The sequence below is a fragment of the Dipteris shenzhenensis genome, chromosome 11 (genome assembly GCF_047967505.1).
Source record: "Dipteris shenzhenensis isolate YYH24624 ecotype China chromosome 11, Dip_SZ_1.0, whole genome shotgun sequence".
NCBI classification, from domain to species: Eukaryota; Viridiplantae; Streptophyta; class Polypodiopsida; order Gleicheniales; family Dipteridaceae; genus Dipteris; species Dipteris shenzhenensis.
In genome coordinates this window covers 44844449-44870372 of record NC_141606.1, presented here as the reverse complement: position 1 = coordinate 44870372, position 25924 = coordinate 44844449, and the positions used below count along the sequence as shown (strand labels likewise).

At 39.6% G+C, this 25924-nt stretch overlaps 1 protein-coding gene and 1 pseudogene across 1 annotated transcript; one reads left to right on the top strand and one right to left on the bottom strand.

The window, feature by feature from the left end:
* Window positions 1–8217: 8217 nt before the first annotated feature.
* Window positions 8218–8949, top strand: LOC147897068 (uncharacterized; annotated as a pseudogene).
* An 11138-nt stretch (window positions 8950–20087) lies between these two features.
* LOC147897067 (protein NRT1/ PTR FAMILY 3.1-like) lies at window positions 20088–22597 on the bottom strand. The gene is made up of 4 exons (XM_087382019.1): window positions 22539–22597; window positions 22031–22248; window positions 21400–21929; window positions 20088–21240 (listed from the first exon to the last, which is right to left on the bottom strand). The coding sequence occupies exons 1-4, from the start codon at window positions 22552–22554 to the stop codon at window positions 20400–20402; spliced, it is 1605 nt and encodes a 534-aa protein (XP_087238145.1). The 5' UTR covers window positions 22555–22597; the 3' UTR covers window positions 20088–20399.
* Window positions 22598–25924: the final 3327 nt, after the last annotated feature.

Sequence of the window (25924 nt, the reverse complement as noted above, 5' to 3'; positions counted from 1 at the left end):
ACTTTTCCTACACCTTAACCTAGGTGGTATTGAAATGTTCTCAAAGAGGCACACCCATCCGATAAGTACTTGGTCAGATAACATACCTAAGGGCATGTTTTTTTGCAGATGTGCATATCACTATGGGAAAAACGTTGTATAATGCGTAATCGACCATGCAGAGCATATCCGATGGTGACAATACTTTGCACGCATCTCAACCTAGTTGAAACGGGCTTGCGTGCAAACTAGATCCCCCATCCGATAAGTACTTGTTTGATTAACACACTTAGGACCTGTTTTTTCATGGTTGTGCATGAAACTAAGGCACAAACGGTATTTTATGCTTGATCAACAATGCAAAGCATATCCGATGGGCACAATACTTTGCACACACCTTCAACTAGGTGGAATTGACTTACATGCAAAGTGGCACACCCATCCCATAAGTGCTTGATTGGATAACATACCTAGCAGCTCGTGTTTTTTTACGGATGCGCATGACACTAGAGCAAAAATAGTATTTAATGCTCGATGGACCATGCAAAGGATAACTTGGCATGTCCATCGGATGAGTACTTGATCAGATAAGTTCCGATGGGCACAATACTTTCCACACACCTTCAACTAGGTCGAATTGACTTACATACAAAGTGGCACACCCATCCCATAAGTGCTTGATTGGATAACATACCTAGCAGGCTCGTGTTTTTTTACGGATGTGCATGACACGAGCAGAAATAGTATTTAATGCTCGATGGACCATGCAAAGGATAACTTGGCATGTCCATCTGATGAGTACGGGAAAAACATTGTATAATGCGTAATCGACCATGCAGAGCATATCCGATGGTGACAATACTTTGCACGCATCTCAACCTAGTTTAAACGGACTTGCGTGCAAATTGGAGCCCCCATCTGATAAGTACTTGTTTGATTAACACACTTAGGATCGTGTTTTTTCATGGTTGTGCATGAAACTAAGGCACAAACGGTATTTTATGCTTGATCGACAATGCAAAGCATATCTGATGGGCACAATACTTTGGACACACCTTCAACTAGGTGGAATTGACTTACATGCAAAGTGGCACGCCCATCCCATAAGTGCTTGATCGGATAACATAGCTAGCAGCGTGTTTTTTTATGGATGTGTATGACACTAGAGCAAAAATAGTATTTAATGCTTGATCGACCATGCAAAGGACCGATGGGCACAAAACTTTTCGTACACCTCAACCTAGGTGGTGTTGAAATGTTCTGAATGAGGCACACCCATCTGATCAGATAACACACCTAATGGCGTTTTCTTTTGCGGATGTCCATATAACATAGTTGAAACAGACTTGTGTGCAAAGTGGAGCCCATATCCGATAAGTACTTATTTGAATATCACACCTACGGCCATGTTTTTATATGGTTGTGCATAACACAAAGGCAAAAACGGTGTTTTATGCTTGATCAACAATGCAAAGCATATCCGATGGGCACAATACTTTGCACACACCTTCAAATAGGTGGAAGTGACTTACATGCAAAGTGGCATTCCCATTGCATAAGTACTTGATCGGATAACACACCTAGCAGCGTGTTTTTTTACGGATGTGCATGACACTAAGGTAAAAAAGTATTTAATGCTTGATTGACCATGCAAAGCATATCCGATGGGAACAATACTTTTCCTACACCTTAACCTAGGTGGTATTGAGATGTTATCAAAGAGACACACCCATCCGATAAGTACTTGGTCAGATAACATACCTAAGGGCATGTTTTTCGCGGATGTGCATATCACTATGGGAAAAACATTGTATAATGTGTAATCGACCATGCAAAGCATATCCGATGGTGACAATACTTTGTACGCATCTCAACTTAGTTGAAACGGACTTGCGTGCAAACTGGAGCCCCCATCCGATAAGTACTTGTTTGATTAACACACTTAGGACCGTGTTTTTTCATGGTTGTGCATGAAACTAAGACACAAATGGCATTTTATGCTTGATTGACAATGCAAAGCATATCCGATGGGCACAATACTTTGCACAAACCTTCAACTAGGTGGAATTGACTTACATGCAAAGTGGCACACCCATCCCATAAGTGCTTGATTGGATAACATACCTAGTAGGCTCGTGTTTTTTTACGGATGTGCATGACACTAGAGCAAAAATAGTATTTAATGCTCGATCGACCATGCAAAGGATAACTTGGCATGTCCATCTGATCAGTACTTGTTCGGATAACTTCTCCCACCAATAAATTAAGTACTAATTAAAAATTATAATAAATGAGTAGATTATTAAAAAGAGACTAATATTTATGTAATTGTTGCTACTGGAGCTTGCTTGCGAAGGACCCTCACAAAGGAGATGGCTATAGATTTTGTTCCAGGGATGAATGTGATTTTATGTAGCAAAAGAGAAGTAGTTGCATTTGCTACAATCCATGATAGTGATCCTAATTCAATTTGCCACTTTCGAAGACTTGGCGAAGATAAGGTGGCAGTTACTGTATCAAAGATTCTTAGCGCACATGTTGAGCTAAAGTATAAATGTGGAGATATGGAAACACTTGGAGATGTTATGCCCTATAATACATCCAACAAATCATTTATAACATGGGACAAAGATGAGACTTATGCAATAGACATTATCAAGAATACAAAGTGCACCACCTTGGATTTTACTATAGGGGACATTTTACAAATGACATCATTTGCAAATAAGACTGTAGCAGAAGGTGAAGTATTGGGATTTGAACTAGTGGAGCAATGGTCATTTGCACAGATGAGGATTCTAAAAGTCACTGATGATGGTATGGTTGATAACATAACATCGTTATGTGATCCCTACTATGAGGTAGGTAAGAATATGAGATGGAGCATGCAATTTTTAAACATGAGAAAGAGGCACGTGGTTTTCAATGATAAAGACAAGGTATACTACAATATCAAAGGACCTAAAAAACGTGCCCATGTGCCAGGCTCTATCACTTCAAATGTGGATGATTTCAATATACTCAATTATAGAAGTGACATCTTATCTAGAGTGGATGAGTTCATTGGTTCCGAGAAACAAAATGATTTTAGAAGTGAAGCCTTATCTAGGGTGCATGAATTCTTGCACAGTGAGAAGGGCAAAGGTTTCAATAGCGATGTCTTGTCAAGTGTGGATGAGTTCATCCATATTAACAAACCTGGTGTCAATCAAGCTTGTGGATTTGTGAAAGCCATGCAAGATGTCCCAATGAGTGATGTTCTCTCAGGAGTGGAAGAGTTTCAAGGTTCTCAATACTCTCGTAGAATATTGAATTCATTGAATGGTCCTAAGAGTATGTTAAAAACGAGGATGAGATCAACAGAGGATTATTCAATATTTAACTTTGATTGTGATATGGACAAGGATGCAACGACCAATCATGGATGCTTGGTTACAAACAAATGTGAGGAGAAGAAGTGCATAAATACAGATAACAACGTGCACGAGGAACAAAAACGGGCATACATATGCATGAAGAGAAAGGTAGATCCACAAAAGCAACCAAAGAGGAAGAGAGTAATGAAGGAGGAGAACATGTTAAATGCATTGGGATATCTATGTTGCAAGTGAAGATGTATGCGCTTCATTGATCTTGTAGACATCAGGGAATGTAGAGGACACGTGTGGCAAAGAAGAGGAAGCGAAAGAAATGAATACCTTCTCACAAGTCTCTCTTGCTTTCTTCAGAATGGCAATAAAAGGCTAAGTTCAAGACAAAAGGTAAAACCTCTCGTAAATGGAAAAAGGATTTGCAATAAGGCATATCGCAATATTACTGGATTATCCCATGGTACATATTGGGATTGAGTCAGCAAGGCAAAGGGCGGCAACAAATTTAGCATTCACGGTAATAGAGGAAGGTCCAAATCAAGAATCTCAACTGTCAGGGCAGTAGCACTTTTGCAAGACTTCATACATGAAAATGCTTTACCTCAACCCCATATATCTACCAAACTCCCTAACGGTGACGCGATCACTGAAATGCACCTTCCAATGGGCTTGACAAAGCTCGAAGTATTTGACTCTATTGCAGAAAAGAAAAGGCAAAGAGGGGATGCCGTAGCTTCTTCTCATACTTTGTATACTCTTTGGAAGAAGAACTTTGGATATGTTAAAATCCCAAGGAGGCAAAAAATGTCAAAGTGCAATGTCTGTGATGATTTAAAGCGAGCGATTGAGAGTGCAACATGTCCAAATCAAAGGGAATTATACAAAAAAAACCAAAAATCTCATCATGACCTTATTCGACATTCCAGACAAAAATATGCATTTTGGAAGGAGCAAGCTATTTCGCATCCCGATGACTACATGTGCCTTATTGTAGATGGCATGGATCAGAATACAGGGTGGTAGCAAGCTAAGGGTGTCCACTTCCGGACCACTTTCGAGTGAGTGTGACACCCGCTCGAGTGAAAATACAAAGGTTTTGCTTCGGTCTCCAATACCTCGATTGAGATATTAGTTCCAATGAAAATCACACACGAGGACAACCGAGCCAAGCCAATACCTCGATCGAGGTGCTGGGCTTTTTTCGCCGGACCGAGCCTATACCTCGATCGAGGTTTGCTGGCAAGCCACCTATACATGCCACATCTACCTCGTTCGAGGTATCCTGGCAATCTAGCTCAACCTCGATCGAGGTAATGTGGCATGTCCAGCATACCTCGATCGAGGTATGTGCCATCCGACAGGGTAGCCGACAGGGCAGATGACATACCTCGATCGAGGTATGCTGGACCGATGACTTAGCCGCATGTCGAATATGACAATCGAGACATGTGGCATCCGGCTGCTGCCGACATACCTCGATCGAGGTATTGTGACATGCCCATACATCTCGGTACATCTACCTCGATCGAGGTATCGTGGCATGTCAATACCTCGATCGAGGTAGATGTACCGAGATGTATGGGCATGTCACAATACCTCGATCGAGGTATCATGGCATGTCAATACCTCGATCGAGGTAGATGTATGGAGGATGTATGGGCATGACACAATACCTCGATCGAGGTATCGTGGCATATCTATACCTCGATCCGATATGTATGTTGCATGCGGAATACCTCGATCGAGGTAGGGAAACCCTAAATTTTCTTATAAAAGGAGAGCGACCCCCCTCATTCTGCATACCTCGATCGAGCTCCTCCTCATCGACCGATTTCGGATTTGCGGGACGTCAACAGAATTGCGCGAGCGACGAAGAGCGACCGACGGACATCAACGGAGATGGACGGAGCGGGAGAGTCCAGGTAGGGTTTTTTTTATGTAGCTTTTTTTTTTGGCTAAAATTTAATTAAATTTTAGTTTATAAGAAAAATTATAAAAAATTTCTAAATTTCAAATGCATTTTAATGTTTTTTTGAAATTCATGAATTACGACATTTTTTATTTAAAATGTGAAAATGAATTTTTTTTTTTAAATTAGAGCTATTTTTATTAAATAAAAAAACGTTCATAGGAATAATTATAAAATATTTCTAAATTTCAAATGCATTTGTAATTTTTTTAAAAATTTTTGAATTACGACATTTTTAATTTAAAATGTGAAAATTTTAAATTTAAAAAACATTTAAATTTTAGTTCACAGGAATAATTATAAAATATTTTTTAAATTTGAAATGCATTTTAAAGTTCTTTTTAAATTTTTGAATTACGACATTTTTTATTCAAAATGTGAAAATGTAAAAATTCTATTTTTTTAAATCATCTTTGAAAAAAAAGAGATTAAAGTTATTTTTTAAATTAGAGCTATTTTTAATTAAATAAAAAAACGTTTAAATTTTAGTTCACAGGAATAATTATAAAATATTTTTAAATTTGAAATGCATTTTAAAGTTTTTTTTTAATTTTTGAATTACGACATTTTTAATTCAAAATGTGAAAATATAAAAATTCTGTTTTTTAAAATCATCTTTGAAAAAAAAGAGATTAAAGTTATTTTAAAAAAAAACGTTTAAATTTTAGTTCATAGGAATAATTATAAAATATTTCAAATTTCAAATGCATTTTAAATTTTTATTTAAAATGTGAAAATGTAAAAATTAGGTTTTTAAAAATCATCTTTGCAAAAAAAGAGATTAAAGTTATTTTTTTAAATTAGAGCTATTTTTATTGAAATAAAAAACGTTAAAATCTTAGTTTATAGGAATAATTATAAAATATTTTTAAAATTGAAATGCATTTTAAAGTTTTTTTAAATTATTTTTGGAATTACGTAATTTTTTATTTAAAATGTGAAAATGTAAATATTTTGTTTTTAAAATCATCTTTAAAAAAAAAGAGATTAAAGTTATTTTTTAGTTTAGTGCTATTTTTATTTAAATAAAGAAACGTTTAAATTTTAGTTTATAGGAATAATTATAAAATATTTCTAAATTTGAAATGCATTTTAAAGTTTTTTTAATTATTTTTGGAATTACGTAATTTTTTATTTAAAGCCTGAAAATGTATATATTTTGTTTTTTAAAATCATCTTTTTAAAAAAAGAGATTAAAGATATTTTTTTATTAGCGTTATTTATATTTAAATAAAAAACGTTTAAATTTAATTTTTAAAAATGATCTTTTAAAAAAAAGAAAATAAGAGTTTAAGTTAGTGAAGTTTGTATTTAAATGTCAAAAAGTATATAATTTGTTTTTTAAAATAATCTATTAAAAAAAATTATAAGTGAAGTTTACAAATTACTGAAGTTTTGAATTTAATATAACGTTTAAATTTTATTTTTAGAAATCATGTATCAAGAACAAGAAAATAAGAATTTTGTTAAAATAAGAAAATCATGTATTAAAAACAAGAAAACAAGAAAACAAGAACAAGAAAAAGAGAGATTAAAGTAGGTTTTATGCTATTTTTGAAATCGGTGCTATTTTTATTTAAATAAAAAAACGTTTAAATTTTAGTCTTCAAAACCATCTTTTAAAAAATCATCTTTTATGTGGAATATTATAGATTATATAGTTGGTTAAGAGTTGTTTCATAATTTAGGTAGAGTAAGTAGGCTGTATAAAACACCACATGGGCATTATCCCTAAAACACCACACCACATGGGCAAAGACCCCAACACTAGAGTGGTTAGATGCATAAGCATATGGCTAATTGGATCTTGTAAATGCACCAGCGCATCGAAAACACATACGTAATTTATGATTGTCCAAAGGTCTCCTCTCTCCCCAAGCATGGGAACCAAGTGGTGATCTATAGGAATGGCCACTAGTTGAGGTGGATTGCCCAACCAAAATAGATAATATTGAAAAGGCTTAATTATTTTCTCAAAGTTCTCGCTTTAAAAGGTCTGTAGTGTCAACCCGCTCTCTTTTTTAATGTGTAGTCCGAGAAATACTAGATGCGCCTTGCTTGTGTATCGTTCAAAGTAATGTATTAGGTATCCTTCTATCTCCTCCATATCTATTGCAAACCCAAGGCAGTAAAGCATTCAAAGAAGGTCTTATTAACCAAACCTCTCCACTATCTGTCCTTAGTATAGGGGCCATAAGTGGACAATGTGGTCCTTACACCACATGTGGAAAAGTTTCATATTGGATAAAAAGTGAAAAAAGGGAAACATAGGATAAAAAGTGAAAAAAGGGAAACATATAAGGAAAAAATATTTGAGACATCTAAGTTTAAAAATGCAACAACTAGAGTTTGAAAAAATTTTAATCAAAATTAAGAATTTTTAATAATATTGACTTTGATAAACATAATATTGAGCCACACATTTGGCCCATCTACCGGTAGGTGCATAGGATGATCCCAACGACATCCTACCTCATTAAGGAGTACGTACAAATAGTTTTCATTACGTAAATAGATTATAAGTCATATTGAATAGAATATTATTTTCATTACCCAAATAGAATATTAATTTCCATGTGTTTCTTTTGTGCATGCGCCAGCCAGCACACAGGTTCTAGCACCACTATTTGTATGCAGATAGAGATGCTGAGAGCTGAGATGAGGGCACTGCAGAATGCTAGGGCACCCCCTCACTTGGTTGCGAGTCTAGATTCAGTTATTGAGGCTCTAGGTCGATTGGACACAGTTGAGGATGTTGTGGATAGCTTTCAGGCACAGGCTGAGGCAAAGATCACTGGTGGTGGCTTGGATTGGAGAGCCATTCGACAGTTGTTTGAGCGTGAGTCACATCACATGCAGGCCTTAGAGGATATGTTTTGGGATGGTCACACCGAGGCGATGCGACCACGATCAGGGCTCCCCTTGCATATTTTACGTTGTAGGCACCCCATCATAGCAGCACACATTTATCCGAGATATATCGCTGTGAATGGTGGTCGATTGCCTCACAACCGTCAGATAGCCAGGTCATTTGCCATGCAGCTATACGCTGAGTTTATGCTTGGTCATCGGGTAGACTACCTTAGTACCCGTCTAGGATCAAGAGCGGGACATGGTAGGATGGGGCGTCAGGAGCATCAAATTGCAGGTGTTCGGCGTCGATGCGAGGCACTAGAGTTGCACACCATCCCTGCACCGGCATTGCGAGCAGTGGGAGGACACTAGATTACGGGGGATGTTCATTCAGTGGCATCATCCTTGCAGCACATGGTCTCTGGCCTATCGAGATCACTTTTGATTCCACCTCCCCCACCTCGATCATCGATGGAGCCTCCCACATCTACACCACCTCCCACATCTACACCGCCTCAGCACGAGTTGGAGGCTCGAGACGCACGGATTGCAGAGTTGGAGGCATTGTTGGCCGAGTCTAGGGATGAGGTTAGTTATTTTGATTATATTAGTTTATTTTTTTGTAGCGTGTTTTGAACTGAAGTTTTTTGGTTAATTCTCACCATGTACGCGACATGTTTGCATTGCAGGCACATCTATTGTGTCAGGAGATGGATTCTCGCATACGACTGTTGCTGCAAACAGATTTGGAGGAGCAGAGGATTCAGACACGCATAGCATACCATCTTGCGGAGCACTATATTTTGCAGTTGAGGCATATTAGTCGTGATCCATAGGATCGACCCTAGCATGGCCCTATACCCCGCTCCTCCTGTAGATGTGCCGACTAGGACACCCACAGATGCAGCAGTCATAGCCAGGTTTCCTACTGCCACTTGCGTCCTTTGCCACGAGGAGTTTGACACCGTAGGGTGGTTTGGACTAGGGTGCGGCCACATCGCACATCTGCATTGCAGGACCCGCCACATGGTGGCACGATCAGTGTGCCCTGTATGCTTTGCTGACATTGATGTGGCCACATACAGAGGACTAGGCATGGATGATCTATATCCTGGTCATCGTCAGGCCATTGATCCATTCGCCCGCGTAGTCTTGATAGAGCACTATAGGGAGGAGGCACAGAGAGCGTTGCTGATGCAGGAGGGTGCTGATACATCGGTGGTTGTAGCATGCATTCCACGACGCTTTTCATATGGTGATTTCACGCCAGGTGACGAGGCACGAGCAGAGGAGGCACGCCGGATTGAGCGAGAGGCAAAGCTGCAGACATCATTGCAGCAGTGGGTGGAGCAGCAGCTAGGGCGGGGCCGAGACCAACGTCTTCTACATGTAGAGACGATTACTCGCGCTGGATTTGAGGCACGAGTATTCGCAGATGCACGGCTATGGGAGCTGAGATGCGCATACATAGAGGAGGCGAGGGAGGCAGAGATGGCAGCGGTGGCGCATGCAGCATGCCCTCCTCTTCATCAGGATGAGCTGGTCCATCTCATGCAGGTGATGAGGCTGGCCCATCTGAGCCGGCTTTGCCTGAGGGCACACAGCGGACGGTTGGGCAGCAGGTTATACAGGAGCCATGTCAGTGTTCCACTAGAGGATCATATGTGGAGCTATCAGATTCGGATTCAGGATGATTGCTTAGGCTTCACACGTTTCTTGTATAGGGATGCACTTCTGTAGCATGATGATGATGATGTACAGATTCATTTTGGTACTTTCATGATATTGTTCCCACTTTTATGATGTATGAGCATTTTCGTACTTTCATGATGTTCTTCACACTTTTTTTATCTCAGTTTATAGTTTGTATAAATGTAACATAAACATTTAAAATTAGGAGTATGATTTTGAATTTCGAATATCTCAATTCACACATCTAATACATAAGGTATTTAAAAAAGAATGCCATGTGAAGTAATTGTAAACATTAAGCATTGAAAAAGTGTTCAAGTTCCAACTTTATCATTTTGAATATCATATTGAATTTCGTATATATCAATGCTTGCAATTATTACACTAAACCAAAGAGCCATGCGAAGTTTCATCCCCATGTGCATATTTAAAATTAAGAGTATGATTTTGAATTTCAAATATCTCAATTCACACATCTAATACATAATGTATTTTAAAAATAATGCCGTGTGTTGTAATTGTAAACATTAAGCATTGAAAAGGTGCTTGCAAAAATGTATGCATTATACCTTCCACATGGCGCAAACCAGATCAGTTGGAGACCAAATCTTGCGTGGATGTACGTCTAAGGTAGCCTAAGAGCCATGTGAAGTTTCATCCCCAACAGGGTTTAGGATTTAGGATTCAGGGTTTAGGTTTTATAGTCGTGCTAGTAGGGATTATAAAAATGTACGCATTATACCTTCCACGTGGCGCATATACCAAATCAGTTCGAGACCAAATCTTGGTTGGATGTACGTCTAGGGTAGCCTAAGAGCCGTGTGAAGTTTCATCCCTAACAGGGTTTAGGATTTAGGGTTCAGGGTTTAGGGTTTAGGGTTTATTCGTGCTAGTAGGGATTGTAAAAATGTATGCATTATACCTTCCACGTAGTGCAAACCAGATCAGTTGGAGACCAAATCTTGCGTGGATGTACGTCTAGGGTAGCCTAATAGCCGTGTGAAGTTTCATCCCCAATAGGGTTGAGGATTTAGGGCTCAGGGTTTAGGATTTAGGTTTTAGTCATGCTAGTAGGGATTGTAAAAATGTATGCATTATACCTTCCACGTGGCGCATACCAAATCAGTTGGAGACCAAATCTTGCGTGGATGTACGTCTAGGGTAGCCTAAGAGCCGTGTGAAGTTTCGTCCCCAACAGGGTTTAGGATTTAGGGTTCAGGGTTTAGGGTTTAAGGTTTAGTCATGCTAGTAGGGATTGTAAAAATGTACACATTATACCTTCCACGTGGTGCATACCAAATCAGTTGGAGACCAAATCTTGCATGGATGTACGTCTAGGGTAGCCTAAGAGCCATGTGAAGTTTCATCCCCAACAGGGTTTAGGATTTAGGGTTCAGGGTTTAGGGTTTAGGGTTTAGTCGTGCTAGTAGGGATTGTAAAAATGTACGCATTAGAACTTCTACGTGCGAAGTTTCATCCCCATGTGCGTATTTAAAATTAAGAGTATGATTTTGAATTTCAAATATCTCAATTCACACATCTAATACATAATGTATTTTAAAAATAATGCCATGTGTCGTAATTGTAAACATTAAGCATTGAAAAGGTGCTTGCAAAAATGTATGCATTATACCTTCCACGTGGTGCAAACCAGATCAGTTGGAGACCAAATCTTGTGTGGATGTACGTCTAGGGTAGCCTAAGAGCCATGTGAAGTTTCATCCCCAACAGGGTTTAGGATTTAGGGTTCAGGGTTTAGGGTTTAGTCGTGCTAGTAGGGATTATAAAAATGTACGCATTATACCTTCCAAGTGGCGCATACCAAATCAGTTGGAGACCAAATCTTGCGTGGATGTATGTCTAGGGTAGCCTAAGAGGCGTGTGAAGTTTCGTCCCCAACAGGGTTTAGGATTTAGGGTTCAGGGTTTAGGGTTTAGGGTTTAGTCGTGCTAGTAGGGATTGTAAAAATGTACGCATTATACCTTCCATGTGGCGCATACCAAATCAGTTGGAGACCAAATCTTGCGTGGATGTACGTCTAGGGTAGCCTAAGAGGAGTGTGAAGTTTCGTCCCCAACAGGGTTTAGGATTTAGGGTTCAGGGTTTAGTCATGCTAGTAGAGATTGTAAAAATGTACACATTATACCTTCTACGTGGCGCAAACCAAATCAGTTGGAGACCAAATCTTGCGTGGATGTATGTCTACGGTAGCCTAAGAGGCGTGTGAAGTTTTGTCCCCAACAGGGTTTAGGATTTAGGGTTCAGGGTTTAGGGCTTACGGTTTAGTCATGCTAGTAGGGATTGTTACAGTAAAAATGTATGCATTTGTCCTTCCACGTGGCGCATACCAAATCAATTGGAGACCAAATGAGTTGGAGACCAAATCTTACCTGGATGTATGTCCAGGGAGCCTAAGAGCCGTGTGAAGTTTCATCCCCAACAGATAAGTCCACGTGCATATTTCATTAGTACGTGCGCCATTTTTCATACGTAGTCGTGCTAGTAGGGATTGTAAAAATGTAGGCATTTGTCCTTCCACGTGGCGCATACCAAATCAGTTGGAGACCAAATCTTGCGTGGATGTACGTGTACGGTAGCCTAAGGGCCGTGCAAAGTTTAATCTCCAACAGATAAGTCCACATGCATATTTCATTAGTACGTACGCCATTTTTCACACATAGTCGTGCTAGTAGGGATTGTAAAAATGTACGCATTTGTCCTTCCACGTGGCGCATACCAAATCATTTGGAGACCAAATCTTGCGTGGATGTACATCTAGGGTAGCCTAAGAGCCGTGCGAAGTTTCATCCCCAACAGATAAGTCCACGTGCATATTTCATTAGTATGTGTGCCATTTTTCATCTCGGGGGGGTCACTCATCATATGTAACCTTATCACGTGAGTTCAACAGAAGGACATTTTTAATATTTAAATTTTACAAAAATTAATTTACATAAGGGAGTATTTAAAACAATTTTGGAAAAAATTTATAGATTTGTATAGAAAAAGGGTACATTTTATTAATGAAAATTTTACAAATAAGGTATTTTAAAAATAGGCCTTGAACGCACGTGATATAGAGGGTTTATACATAGTGACCCCCCTGAGTTTTTCATACGTAGTCATGCTAGTAGGGATTGTAAAAAAGTACTCATTTGTCCTTCCACGTGGCGCATACCAAATCAATTGGAGACCAAATCTTGCGTGGATCTACGTCTAGGGTATCCTAAGAGCCATATGAAGTTTCATCCCCAATAGGGTTTAGGATTCAGGGTTCAGGGTTTAGGGTTTAGGGTTGAGTCATGCTAGTAGGGATTATAAAAATGTACGCATTATACCTTCCATGTGGCGCATACCAAATCAGTTGGAGACCAAATCTTGCGTGGATGTACGTCTAGGGTAGCCTAAGAGGCGTGTGAAGTTCCATCCCCAACAGGGTTTAGGATTTAGGGTTCAGGGTTTAGGGTTTAGGGTTTAGTCGTGCTAGTAGGGATTGTAAAAATGTACGCATTATACCTTCCACGTGGCGTATACCAAATCAGTTGGAGACCAAGTGGATGTACGTCTAGGGAGCCTAAGAGTTATGTGAATTTTCATCCCCAACAGATAAGTCCACATGCATATTTCATTAGTATGTGTGCCATTTTTCATACGTAGTCGTGCTAGTAGGGATTGTAAAAATGTACGCATTTGTCCTTCCACGTGGCGCATACCAAATCAGTTGGAGACCAAATCTTGCGTGGATGTACGTCTAGAGTAGCCTAAGAGCCGTGTGAAGTTTCATCCCCAACAGATAAGTCCACGTGCATATTTCATTAGTATGTGTGCCATTTTTCATACGTAGTCGTGCTAGTAGGGATTGTAAAAATGTATGCAGCTGTCCTTCCACATGGCGCATACCAAATCAGTTGGGCACCAAATCTTGCGTGGATGTATGTCTACAGTAGCCTAAGAGCCGTGCAAATTTTAATCTCCAACAGATAAGTCCACATGCATATTTCGTTAGTACGTGCGCCATTTTTCACACGTAGTCGTGCTAGTAGGGATTGAAAAAATGTACACATTATACCTTCCACGTGGCGCATACCAAATAAGTTGGAGACCAAATCTTGCATGGATGTATGTCTAGGGTGGCCTAAGATTCGTGCGAAGTTTCATTCCCAATAGATAAGTCCACACACGTATTTCGTTAGTACATGCGCCATAGCTTTACCGCAGTCGTTCTAGTAGGGATTGTAAAAATGTACGCATTGTACCTTCCACGTGGCGCATACCAAATCAGTTCAGACCAAATCTCAGGTGGATGTACGTCTAGGGTGGCCTAAGAGTCCTGCGAAGTTTCATCCCCAACAAGTAAGTCCACACGCATATTTCGTTAGTACGTGCGCGAATTTTCTTAGTCACGTTTTTAAAATGTCCTAAAGCACAAAACAAATTACAACATTACTACTAATAAACAATTTTTTGTTTTACAAACACAACAAATCCCATTGAGAAGACATCGGACATCATGTAAAAAATAGAATCTAATACAATGATGTGTATGAACGTGTATACAGCCATCATAGTGAAATACAAAATATGAGTCCATGAAAATTACAATGGTACGGTCACACAGTGAGCCTATACATATCGAATACAAAAAAGTGTAATCAACTAGTGATACCCAATAAAAATCAATTTGATCAAGTGATGATCCCAAAAAATATGATATGTAATGTGCTACTCCTCAGGATCAGCTCTCATGCCAACCTTGTTCTTTTGCGTCACTCCACTTGGGATGATGTGGCCTTATAGACCCCATGGTTGTTCACTCTCCTATACAAGAATTCAATGAGAGGTCTAACTGTGAAATAGAAGGATTAAAAGCATTTATTACATACAAAGAGGAAATGCTCCGGAGATATCCTGATTCGAAGCCTACTTGGAGAGAACACACTACCACTATAATTAACAAGACACGAAATTTAATAAAGGACCTTGAGAGAAAGCGAGGCTCAAAGGATGTTAAGGAAGAATGCAATATGTTTTGGCCAAATGTTCATAACGATATGCGCCCAGCTCCAGTCTTTGAAAATGAATTTGTATCATTACTCCCACGTCCATATTATGGACCAAAGAAGAGAGAGTTTATGCCACAAGTAGATATAGAGGTCGATTTTTTTGTTGTGGTTCGGCCATCGGATGATGAATATGAGAATGTGAAGTTTTGGGTTGCAAAAGTAGTTGATGTGCAAAGAGATGACCAAGGGAGAGCTACAACATTTACAGCGGTATGGTATGAGCCAAAGGGCAGGAAGGAGAATATGGATAACAACACATTGTATACTAATTGTATAATGAAGGAGTGGGTCCCAAATGATGAAGCGGTCTCTCAAGTTTCGACAGAGACAATCATAGTGTCTTGGCATTCAAGGGCAAAGAAATCAAAGAAGCGCATGGGATATGAGGTAGAAGGAAAAATAAAAATACCACAACAAACTATTTTGCATATACACAAATTTTTAAGGATGCTCGCCATGGAGGAAGTAGAAGGAGACAGCGCAAATGAACAATGTCCATGATTAAAGCTTTGTATTAAAGTCCATTGAAGGATTTTATTTGGGTACTAGGCAAGAAGCCAATCCAAGACAATTATAATCAGAGTCATCACCTCCTATGTCAAATGAGAGTCAAAATATGCACTGGATGTCACCCAAGGGTCAAGGCTTGCCACGACAATAGGGAGTAAATGCAGATAGCACCTGGCAAGGGACTTTCACATTGAGCAATAAGACAATGGGGAGTCAATGCACCCAAGGGGCAAGGCTTGGCAAGATAACTTGTGGGAGTTAATGCAGATGGCACCTGTATTTTGCACCGGATGTCACCCAAGGGTCAAGGCTTGGCAAGACAATAGGGAGTTAATGCAAATGGCACCTATCAAGGGACTATCGCATTGAGCAATAAGACAATGGGGAGTTAATGCACCCAAGGGGCAAGGCTTGGTAAGACAAGTGGGAGTCAAATTATGCAAATGGCACCTGGCAAGGGACTGTCGTGACATTGAGCAATAAGACAATGGGGACTCAAATTATGCAGATGGCACAAATTGAGGCTCTGTAAGAGCAACAATTTAAATTGTAAACATATGTTCAATCTATATCATTTTGGATATAAAGACTCTAGCTGAGAGCAATGTCTCTCAATGTAATCATTATATAATAATAGCTATAATTGCTATTATACCTCTTTGGTTGAATACAAAACTTGGGTCTTATGGCATCATGTCTTTTTTCTATTTATTAAAAGTTTTAAAAATTTTGTGCATATTGCGAGTGACAATGTTATTTTCATGAAATATTTAAGTCTCCTTTCATGGATTTATAAATTTATCATGTCAAGGAAAAATATTAAAAATAATTAAATTAACAAATAACTTAGATATAGCTAGAATTTCTAATATAGGATTATTTCAAATTCTTGCATGTTGGTGCAAAAGTATAGATTGAAAAAACAATATTTTTATGTGAATATGATAGTGCCACAAAGTGAATTTTTGATTTGGGAAGAATATTTTCATAAAGTAAAATTTTGATTTGGGAAGGATATTTTCACAAAGTAAAGTTTTCATTTGGGAAGGATTTTTGGGCTTCGTCCAAAAACAACACAAAAAGTCTAAAATTAATGAAATAGGTGTTTAGAGAAGTTGATATACCTCTATGCCAATGGTAGGGTGTTGGACGATGTGAAAGGGGTGTGCAATGATAGTGATATACCAAAGTGGGTACACACAGATCTTCCACGTCCCTTGCATGATGCCCTTGTACTTGTACACCTTGAACTCAATTCTAGCCACTCAGAAGAAGCAAAGGTGTTGTCTTGATGTATGTCAGTGTGCCTGATTAATGTTGCAATTGAAGGGAACAATCAAATGAGACATTGCAATTTGCACCTCTTTTGGGTCGTCAAATGAATCCTTGCAATTTCGTTAAAATGCAATTGATCTTTTTAAATGCAATTGTTCTAAAGTGCAAATGAGACATTGTAATACACACTTCTTTTTTGGCCATCAAATGAAATATTGCACTTCAATTAAAATGCAATTTTTTTAAAATATGATTGTTCTAGAATGCAAATCATTCAAAATGCAATGCTTGTTTGTAATATGCAATTCATTTTCTTTGACATGCACATCATGATGTTTTAAATAGCAAGTGATGGAGCGATTTGTGCTAGCCGTTCATATTGAGATTATAAATCTTTCCAAGGACACTACTTTGCTCAGGGAGCTTAACCCCCATCACTGTGCAGGAAAGATTTATAATGTGACTATTTAGATTGACGTTCTCCCCACTGTCTCACTCCTCCCCACATGTTTTCTTCCCATATACACTAAAAGTTTGTGACAGTTCAAGCGACTATCCCACATCTTTGAGTATTTATTACTTGGTAGTTTCTTTGTTTATATGAATGTTCCTCAAACCATGATAATAGTCTTGTCCCTTTTATTACAAGGTTTTCTCATTGATCTTTATTACTCCTCGCCAAGCTATGAGTGACATCAAATTGTTTGCATGCTTTCTCATTCAACTCGATAGTACTTCTTGGTTCACTTTTTAACTTTTCATAGTTGTTCAGCTAAAGCCGCTTGTGCAGTGGCAATCATGCAGTTGAGAGCCAAATGCTCTCATGTCACCATCCTTAAACCTTTTCCAATATCGACCCTTAGCTTTAATGGGAACCTATTCTTCGACAGTTTGAAGCTCCTACATTTGCATGGAAAATGGCCCCTAAATGCAACTTTTCAATGATAGGCCTTTTGAATATCATTCACCTTGTTTAAATATAATTTCAACTTTTTTTAAAAGGGAAGGGTGAGTACAAGCTCAGGGGGGTCACTCATCATATGTAGCCCTATCACGTGAGTTCAACAAAAGAATATTTTTTATTTCTAAAATTTACAGAAATAAATATACATAAGGGACTATTTAAAATAGTTTTGGAAAAAATTTACAGATTTGTATAGAAAAGGGGTACATTTTATTAATGAAAAATTTATACAGATAAGGGATTTTAGAAATATGCCTTGAACGCACGTGGTATAGAGGGTTTATACATAGTGACCCCCTTGAGAGTACAAGAGGCCAAGCTCTTGCTTTCCCTCTCTCTAGACCCTACATTCATTAAATATGAATGGCTATCTTCATCATGCATGTAAACAAGGATGCAAAAATAGGGAAACAAAAGAGAGATCTAATTGAAAAGGAGCTCCTCTCTTCCTTTTCATTAGAATCAGGGATTTAAAAAGTACGTTTTTAAAATTAAATATGTACTTTACGATTAAGAAACACAATCTAATGCTCCAAATGCCAAAAATTGTGTTTCTTTACATCAGCATACCACGTGGTTTGTTCTCATATTGTGCGGTATGTGCCTACAGATACCGTGTGGTATACAACAATACCAAGCAGTATGAAGCGATAAAGCTATAGGAATACAAGTGAAAAAAAGTGAAACGATGAATAACATTTGTAAATATCAGAATTTAAAGGCTTCCATGGGGAAGCTTCTATTTTAGTTTTCAAAGGTAAATGGACAATGTTAAATCCTAGAAGAAGACCTTCCCTAAGAAGCATGCCATAAAGGTTTTGAGTAGCCATACAAATGCTCCAAGAAAGCAATAGTTACTTTAATTTAAAGCCTTTCCTAAAGCTTGTAGAGTAGAGGAAGCAAGCTCTCTAAACTTTCCATTGATTGCAAAAGTACCTTGTACTATAGAAAGATAAATACATTTCATGGGCTCTTGCTAAAACTATGCTTAAAATTATAGTTTCCTTGAGTAAATGTATCATGACATATGCCACATTGTCTTTGCACACAAATATTGCAAGTACATAAGGGGTATCACATGCATGGAATGAAGAGTGGGTGAGACTCTTAGGGACACCACCATTGAGTCGAAGCATGGCAACTCGTACTTAATCGAGCACCTGCTCCGATTAATGGAGTTTTAGTGTGATGAGCTAAGGGCTATGAGTCTAAGGCAAGTCCTGTATGCAAGGGTTCATCAGGATCCTATGTCTTATCCTTACCAAGTTATTGCGAAGTGTAAAATAGCAGGGGAGGTATAAGGCTTAGTGTGCATGCACACGAAAGAGTGGCACTCATGACAAGTTGCATGAAAAACAAGGCAAAATGAAGCGCCTCTGGTTGCAGAATTGGCACTTTATTTTTTAAGGTTGCATTTTTTAGCACTAGCACTTTGATTTCGCTCTAGCAAATCAAGAGAGCTGGTATATGGCACTCAAAGTGGTTTCAAGAGCCTTCAATGCACCTAGAGAAGTATAGATCTTGATGCGTAAACCAATGAAAATCAGCCAACTCTAACCTGCACAGCTCCCTGTGAATATTCAGGGATGTAATAAATGCTTCAAGTTGCTCTTTTAGCTATTGTAGCGTGTGAACAAAATCATCATAGAGCACCAGCTTCACATTAGAGCGAGTTCCTGCATTTTGCCAGGTTAGCAAAAATGCTGGGAGGGCTAGCAAATCCAAGCGTAGTGTAGAAACTGTTCTCATAGTGTGTTGGCAACATGTCAGGCATGAATTTCATAAATGTTTTAGACTTTTAGAAGACAAAGAGCGAATAAGGGAGCTTCAATTAGCCTTGGTCCCGATTTTCTAGGTGGAGAGCCCTTGAATCCGTTGCCAATGGGGCCAAAGAATGCCAAGTTTTGGCAACGAAAATTTAGGGGCTTCAAGTGGGAACGTTTGCCCTGGTGGCAAATCCCAACAAATATGTTGAATTTGCTATGCGTGGGAACTCGCTCTTAGTTGCTCATGTGCACAGACTCTAATAGGCCTCAGGAAGGTCATGCGGCACTTGTCACATGGTGAGAACATACCGCTGTCCTGCATGCATGGGCTCATGGGGACCCTTTCTCATTAATTTTGGAGTAGGGAGTCCAAGCTTGACGCACCCTGAAATTTGAAGGCTTGCCCTAACCTTCATATTGAAGGAAAAAAATCTGAGAGTGGCCTTCAAAAGTAGGAAATGGGGGTAAATACATATATTTATATGCAAAATTTTGAAACCGTTTTCAATTGCTGGACTTCATTTGCAACATGAATTTTTTCATTGACCTTAGGCAGAATGTCTAAAGGGCTTTGAAGCTCGTTGAAGGCTTCAAATTTCAGGGTTAAGTTGAGGTGGCCCCAAATAGATAAGGTGGGGTGGAAGAGTTCTACACGACATGTATCGTGGGTGCAGCTGCCTCATAACAAAATAGTTATTACAATGGAGAACACCAACTAAACAGGAAAACTTTGTCTATTATCTAAAATCCAATATCGTACTAGATTGGCTACACCTGATCCGGAACAGTTCGATCAGGTTTCGCTTGTAATACACTGCAATAATCTGTACAATCCGTGGATGACGTTATCCGCTACAATCTCTGTGCTTCGAGTCCTTGACATGCTTTTCTGTATCATCCATCGACGATCTAATCAATCCTTGTAGCGAATCATGTGATCTCTGTGCTTCGAGATGCTCATGATGAGCTATGAGCTGACTCTTCCCCCGATGTATCATCGTGGCTCTTGTACACAAACCGGGAGCAGATACCCAGAAACGTTATCAAATTAACACATTCTAGAACAGCTAACAGGTAGAGGAAATAGTCTAAGTGCCCTCGATTCAAGTTGTCTGCTAGCCAGTCTGGCTGGCCCGTAAACCTGTGCACCAGCTGCAAAATGATGGTGCCCGCGTAATGCCCGACGCCTGAACTTGACAAGAAAATAGCCCCCGCCATGCTTTGCATCCCTTGAGGAAGTTGGTCGTATAGGAACTCCAATTGCCCCACGGAGTGGAAAGTATCTGCGAGCCCAAACATGTAGTGCTGAGGCACCACCCAAAACACAGACATTCTTTTGCCCATGTTCTGATTCGCAATCTGGCGACGCTTTGTCTCAACTAAGCCTGACACAGTCAGCGCTAGCACAGATATGCTATACCCAATGCCTATTCGTTGCAGTACTGTGATCCCGCGTGCATTGCCAGTACGCTTGCGTGCATAGGGCACGATCACCCTGTCGTAGATCGGCACCGACAACATTGATGACAGTGTATTGAAGATGTGCATCGACGCCGGTGGTATTTGAAATGAAGCTGCTCCCATCCTCCTGTCCATTAACTTGGCTTGAGGTATGTTAAAGGAGCCTTGCTGGGAGAGAACCGTTGTTGATAGCACGCTGACGATCCAGATGGGGGTCAGTTTCAGGATAGCTTTGAGCTCCTCTATTTGATGCACTGTGGTCAACCTCCAGGGATTTCTCACGCGCCCGTTGTCGAGGAAATCATTCTCAGTTTCAACCGCAGCATGATCCAGCCACCTGTACGAAACACAGTCGTGCCTTTCGAATGCTCAGAAGTAGCTCAGTTTCAGCTTAATTAGAACAACCTCTTTCGAAGATTCGTGCAAAGCATAGAGGAAGTAATTTAATCGATGTCACAGGAAAATTTGCTTCAAAAGAAGTTCGCAAGTGACTCACTTGATGCCTGCTGTATGGGGAAGCCTCTCATGCTTGGAAAGCTCATCCGGAGAGTTCCCGTGGAGCTGACCCGAATTGGATGGAAGCGGAATGTTCCGTTTGTAAAAGGCGGCAGCGATTACCTGAGCAACGCTTGTGAAAGGACTACCTGTAGGTGACACAAGCTTGAACCGACGCCCGCCCAGGATCAAGACGAGAAGGGCCACTGCGCTAATGATGCTGGGCACAGCGAACCCCAACACCCAGCCTTTGCTGTGCTGAATGTATACGAGCACAGTGGCGCCCAGCAGGGATGCCGAATAGAGGAAGAAAAAGTACCAATTGAAGAAACTCTGTATGCTCTTTGTATCGTGCTTTTCGAATTGGTCAGCTCCGAAAGCGTAAGAGCAAGGTCGAAGTCCTCCAGCCGCTATGATCGTGAAGAGCAGGGCCATGAAGAGGAATGCCAATTGTCCGGTGGATGCATGCTCCATCTCATGAGAGGGCCTGAGAGAGCTTACAGCTGCAGTTGTGGATAGCAGAAGGGAGGCCTACACATGTATGCTTTTTATTATGAAAGTGAGCTAAAGGCGTAGCGAACTAACAAGATTGCTAGTAGAGTTTGATCAAATACAGCAAAAAATGTACTCACAATCATATTTGAAAGGGAAGATAGAATGATCGTGCGAAATCGACCGAGGTATTCGTCGGATAGAAACGCCCCTAACAATGGGGAGAGGGATGAGGTACCCGAAACAATGCTGAGCAGGGTTGCTGCTGCCACTTGATGCATGTGATATTCACCCTGAAGATACGAGATGAAATTGAGGGATAGCCCTGTAGATGCAAGCCTCTCGCAGAGCTCGTTACCTACAAAGATCAATGACAGATCCAGCCTCCGTTAGGCAAGTTTTTATCATGTGACTCTAATCGAATACTTAGCAAAACAATGTTGTCGTTCAGGATCGAACACTTAACAAAAGATTCTGTCCTTCTCTGATCGAACACTTAACAAAAGATTCTGTCCTTCTCTGATCGAACACTTTGCAAAGATTTGTCAGACGGAAATTTGTGAATCGACCACTTTGCAAAGATTTATTACACCAAGATTTGTGAAGTATGATATGTAAGTACTTATCATAATGAAAGGAAGTACTTACCCATAATGAAAGGCATGCTCTTCCATCCTCCAAGGCATTGCACTGATTCAGTGCTGGACTTCGGCGGGTTGGAGGGTGACTGTGCGTAGATTTCCTTGTTCACATCGAACGTCTCCTCCAAATTTTTCAAAGATGTTGCCGGCAAACCTGATAGCTGGAGGCAGCTGCTGCTCACCATGGCCGATCGGTTGCGCTCATCATCATGGCAAATATGCGCGTTGCTCTCCATAGTATTACCGTCGATGCTGTATCTCTCCTTCACTCTCCAGGCTGCTCGATCGATCCTCCGAGCTAGAGTCTCCTTATCATCATCTTACCCTCCTCGATCCCATCGGACATTTCAACGCACTCTCTCTCGCGACGTCCAGTCTGATCTTCGCTGTGACCCATCTCTTACCCAAATGTTGCATCTTCGAGGACGCGCACTCTGCTACGTCTCTTTATGATCGGTGAGCTAATTGCATAGTCGGAATGCTTTTCAAGCTAGAATGTATGCGGCTCTGCGCGCTTGAATCCCTGTTTCGGTGAAGAACGGGGCGATCATCGTGAGATTGATCGTCGGAGCTGCTTCACGGTTTGATTTGTGAGATTTTCCATGTCTCTATTTTAAAATTATTCTACACACACACACAATATTTGAAACAGTGAAAAGATAAAGATGTAAATGCACGCCTGCAAACCATAATAGTACCGTCGATACGGTATCTGTCCTTCACTCTCCAGCCTGCTCTGCTAGAGTTCTCCGGGGTGATCGATCATCTTATCCTCCACGATCCCGTCAACCAGACATTCCAACGCACTCTCTCGTGAGCATCGATGTGCCAAAGGTTTCAAATTTTGCGGACGCAAAAATTACGGGCTCGGTAAGGATTGATCTCTGATGCATGGGAACAACGTAACTGGACTATCTTCGGAGGTTTGATTTGTGGGATTTCCAGTCTCTTTCCATGTCTCTCTCGCTCTCTCAAGTTTAGCGAGATGTGTTGCAAAAAGCAGCCCCAAGAAAGGGGAGAGCCCGGTTCAAACATCATTATATGACAAATACAGATCACGCGCACGTAAAAGGATTGCCTTAGAAGATTAAGGATCTTTGGTGACACCTCTCTCTCTCTCTCTCTCTCTCTTTCTCTCTCTCTCAATACACATACATACATATACACATTCACGGAATACGCATAAGTGGTCCTGCCTCGAGCTATGCATTGGTTGTGGGAGGGATAGTCTCACTGGCCTTGATATATCTTTTTGTGGCAATGAAGGTTAAAAAGCATTCACGCTCTCTTGTTTTAGTTGTGGGAGTTATAGATTATCGTATGCTTTGGTAATTTACCTTTGTTACTAGGGTTGTGGGTAAGGGAGAACATTTACCAATTCCCTTCTTTTTCCAACAAAATCAATCTTGGGCATTAGCTTGTCATTGGAAAAAAAATCATATCTAATGTTTAAGTATATATATAAAAAAGAAAGAGCTTGTACCCATTGTCGGTTCCCATTTGACAAAATTGATTTGGAGCAGACACTCAATGACAAAAAATCTTGGTCAAATTATGCCCTTGGTTAAGATTGCAAGAAAGGACAAGAGTCTACAATGATTATGAGAGACCCTAATGTGTAACAAAAGAGTAGCATTGGCATTGCCTTATTTTTAATGAAAGGGTCAAGTCCATCTTACATAGGAGTCTTCACCTTCTTTTGTCCAAAAAGCACCATCTTTCTTTCTCTCCCCCCCCCACACCCCCAAAAATTTAAAAAAAGAGTTGTCACCAAGGCGACTTTCGTGATTGCATTCTTTAGCTATTATTGTTACAATAGCTTTTATATTCAATATTGCAAGTTGTAAGGTGGCTTGTTGACAATGATGTGAGGGTCTCTTCTATTTAGAAATTATACTAGTGTCATGATTGCAGTCTTTGGCTATTATTACAGCTTTTATGTTCTTTGTTGCAGGTTATAAGGTGACTTGTTGACAATGAGATGAGGTCCTTAATTATATTGATGTTAAATTACACTTAAATTTCCCAACAAAATAACTTCCTTGTTATATAGCATATTATGTCTTACAAACAAAAAGGGATTGAAATAGATAGCTATGCCATTTTAGTTATAACTTTGATTATATATTTTGTTAATAATAACTCAAACCTAGGCTTGAAACCTATGGAATGTTTACCCTCTAGGTCTTTTCTATGTCTTCTATGTAACAAAAGAAGTTCACCCATTGTCATATACTATGTTATAGCAAGTATGAAAATTAAAGAACATCTACCTAGTACACCCAAATGTTTTACTTAAGGTAAGAAGCAAATAATTCTCTATTGGTAGGTGCCCTCTCATATGTGAAAAGTTGTTAACAGGGTATATCTCAATGTACTCTTGCAACAACCCCACACCAACAAATAGAATGTAGTCTTGCCAAACAACGCCACAATAACAAAAGATAGCATGATGACGTAAAGCCTTCAATTTTATTCATTTCATGAATCACCATGCTTATAATCAATTGCATGTTCTATGTGTGTGTGTGTGCGCGCGCGCATGCGCGCATGCATGCATGCGTGCGTGCGTGTGTGCATGTGTGTGTGTGTGCATGCGCGTGTGTGTAAACCTATCCAAAACTAATCTACTAGTACTAAGAATTCCAAAAGTATTCCAATCTAGCATACTCCATTTTATAATCAATTTTTAGTGATACGTGGTCAATCAAAGTCCAACTGCACGAAAGACCAACCTAAATATTTCGATGATACAAGTATATTGCATTGTCAATACCTCAATGAATAAATGCAAAAAATTATTAAACTGATCCTTATATATCCCAAGTAAAGTGGTTCACTTCTTTCAATCTTCATGTTAAAAATTACCATAATTTATTTAACAATCATGACTGCAACTATCCCAGAGCATCCTTGCCTAGGGGTTATCAGAATTATTGAGAAACAGTAACAAGAAGGAGCCAATTCATTATATCAAAAGGTAGAGTACATATCCCCATGCATTGGTTGAAACAACTACTTGAGGCACCGTAGAATAGTAAATTCATAATAAAAGATGATCCTACTTACCTTTTTTGATAAAACTCTAAACTTAGCAACCAAAGACAAACAAAAAAGTATTTTCCAAAGGTACATTACAATATGCCAAAAACTGTAATGGCCTGGTAGTCCTCTTTCTAGGGACTAATTCCATATAAAGTTACAATGAAATTCTGCTAGCATATATTGCAAGCAGGGTGTACTACTACACCCAGATCCACCCAACCATAGCATCAAAAGAAGAAATCACGCAAACCTTGTAGAAAAGTACACCAGCTCACTTGCCACCATCTAACACAAACAACTAAAGTTAGTTTGCAATGGGAAGATAGGCTTTACAGCTCATGTACGGTT

Excerpts from the sequence above, each read along its gene's own strand:
- LOC147897067 (XM_087382019.1), bottom strand. Across the intron at positions 21,930-22,030 it reads CTTCCCTTTCAAATATGATT|GCCTCCCTTCTGCTATCCAC; the intron begins GTGAGTACATTT and ends ATACATGTGTAG. Across the intron at positions 21,241-21,399 it reads CCCCATACAGCAGGCATCAA|GTGGCTGGATCATGCTGCGG; the intron begins GTGAGTCACTTG and ends TGTTTCGTACAG.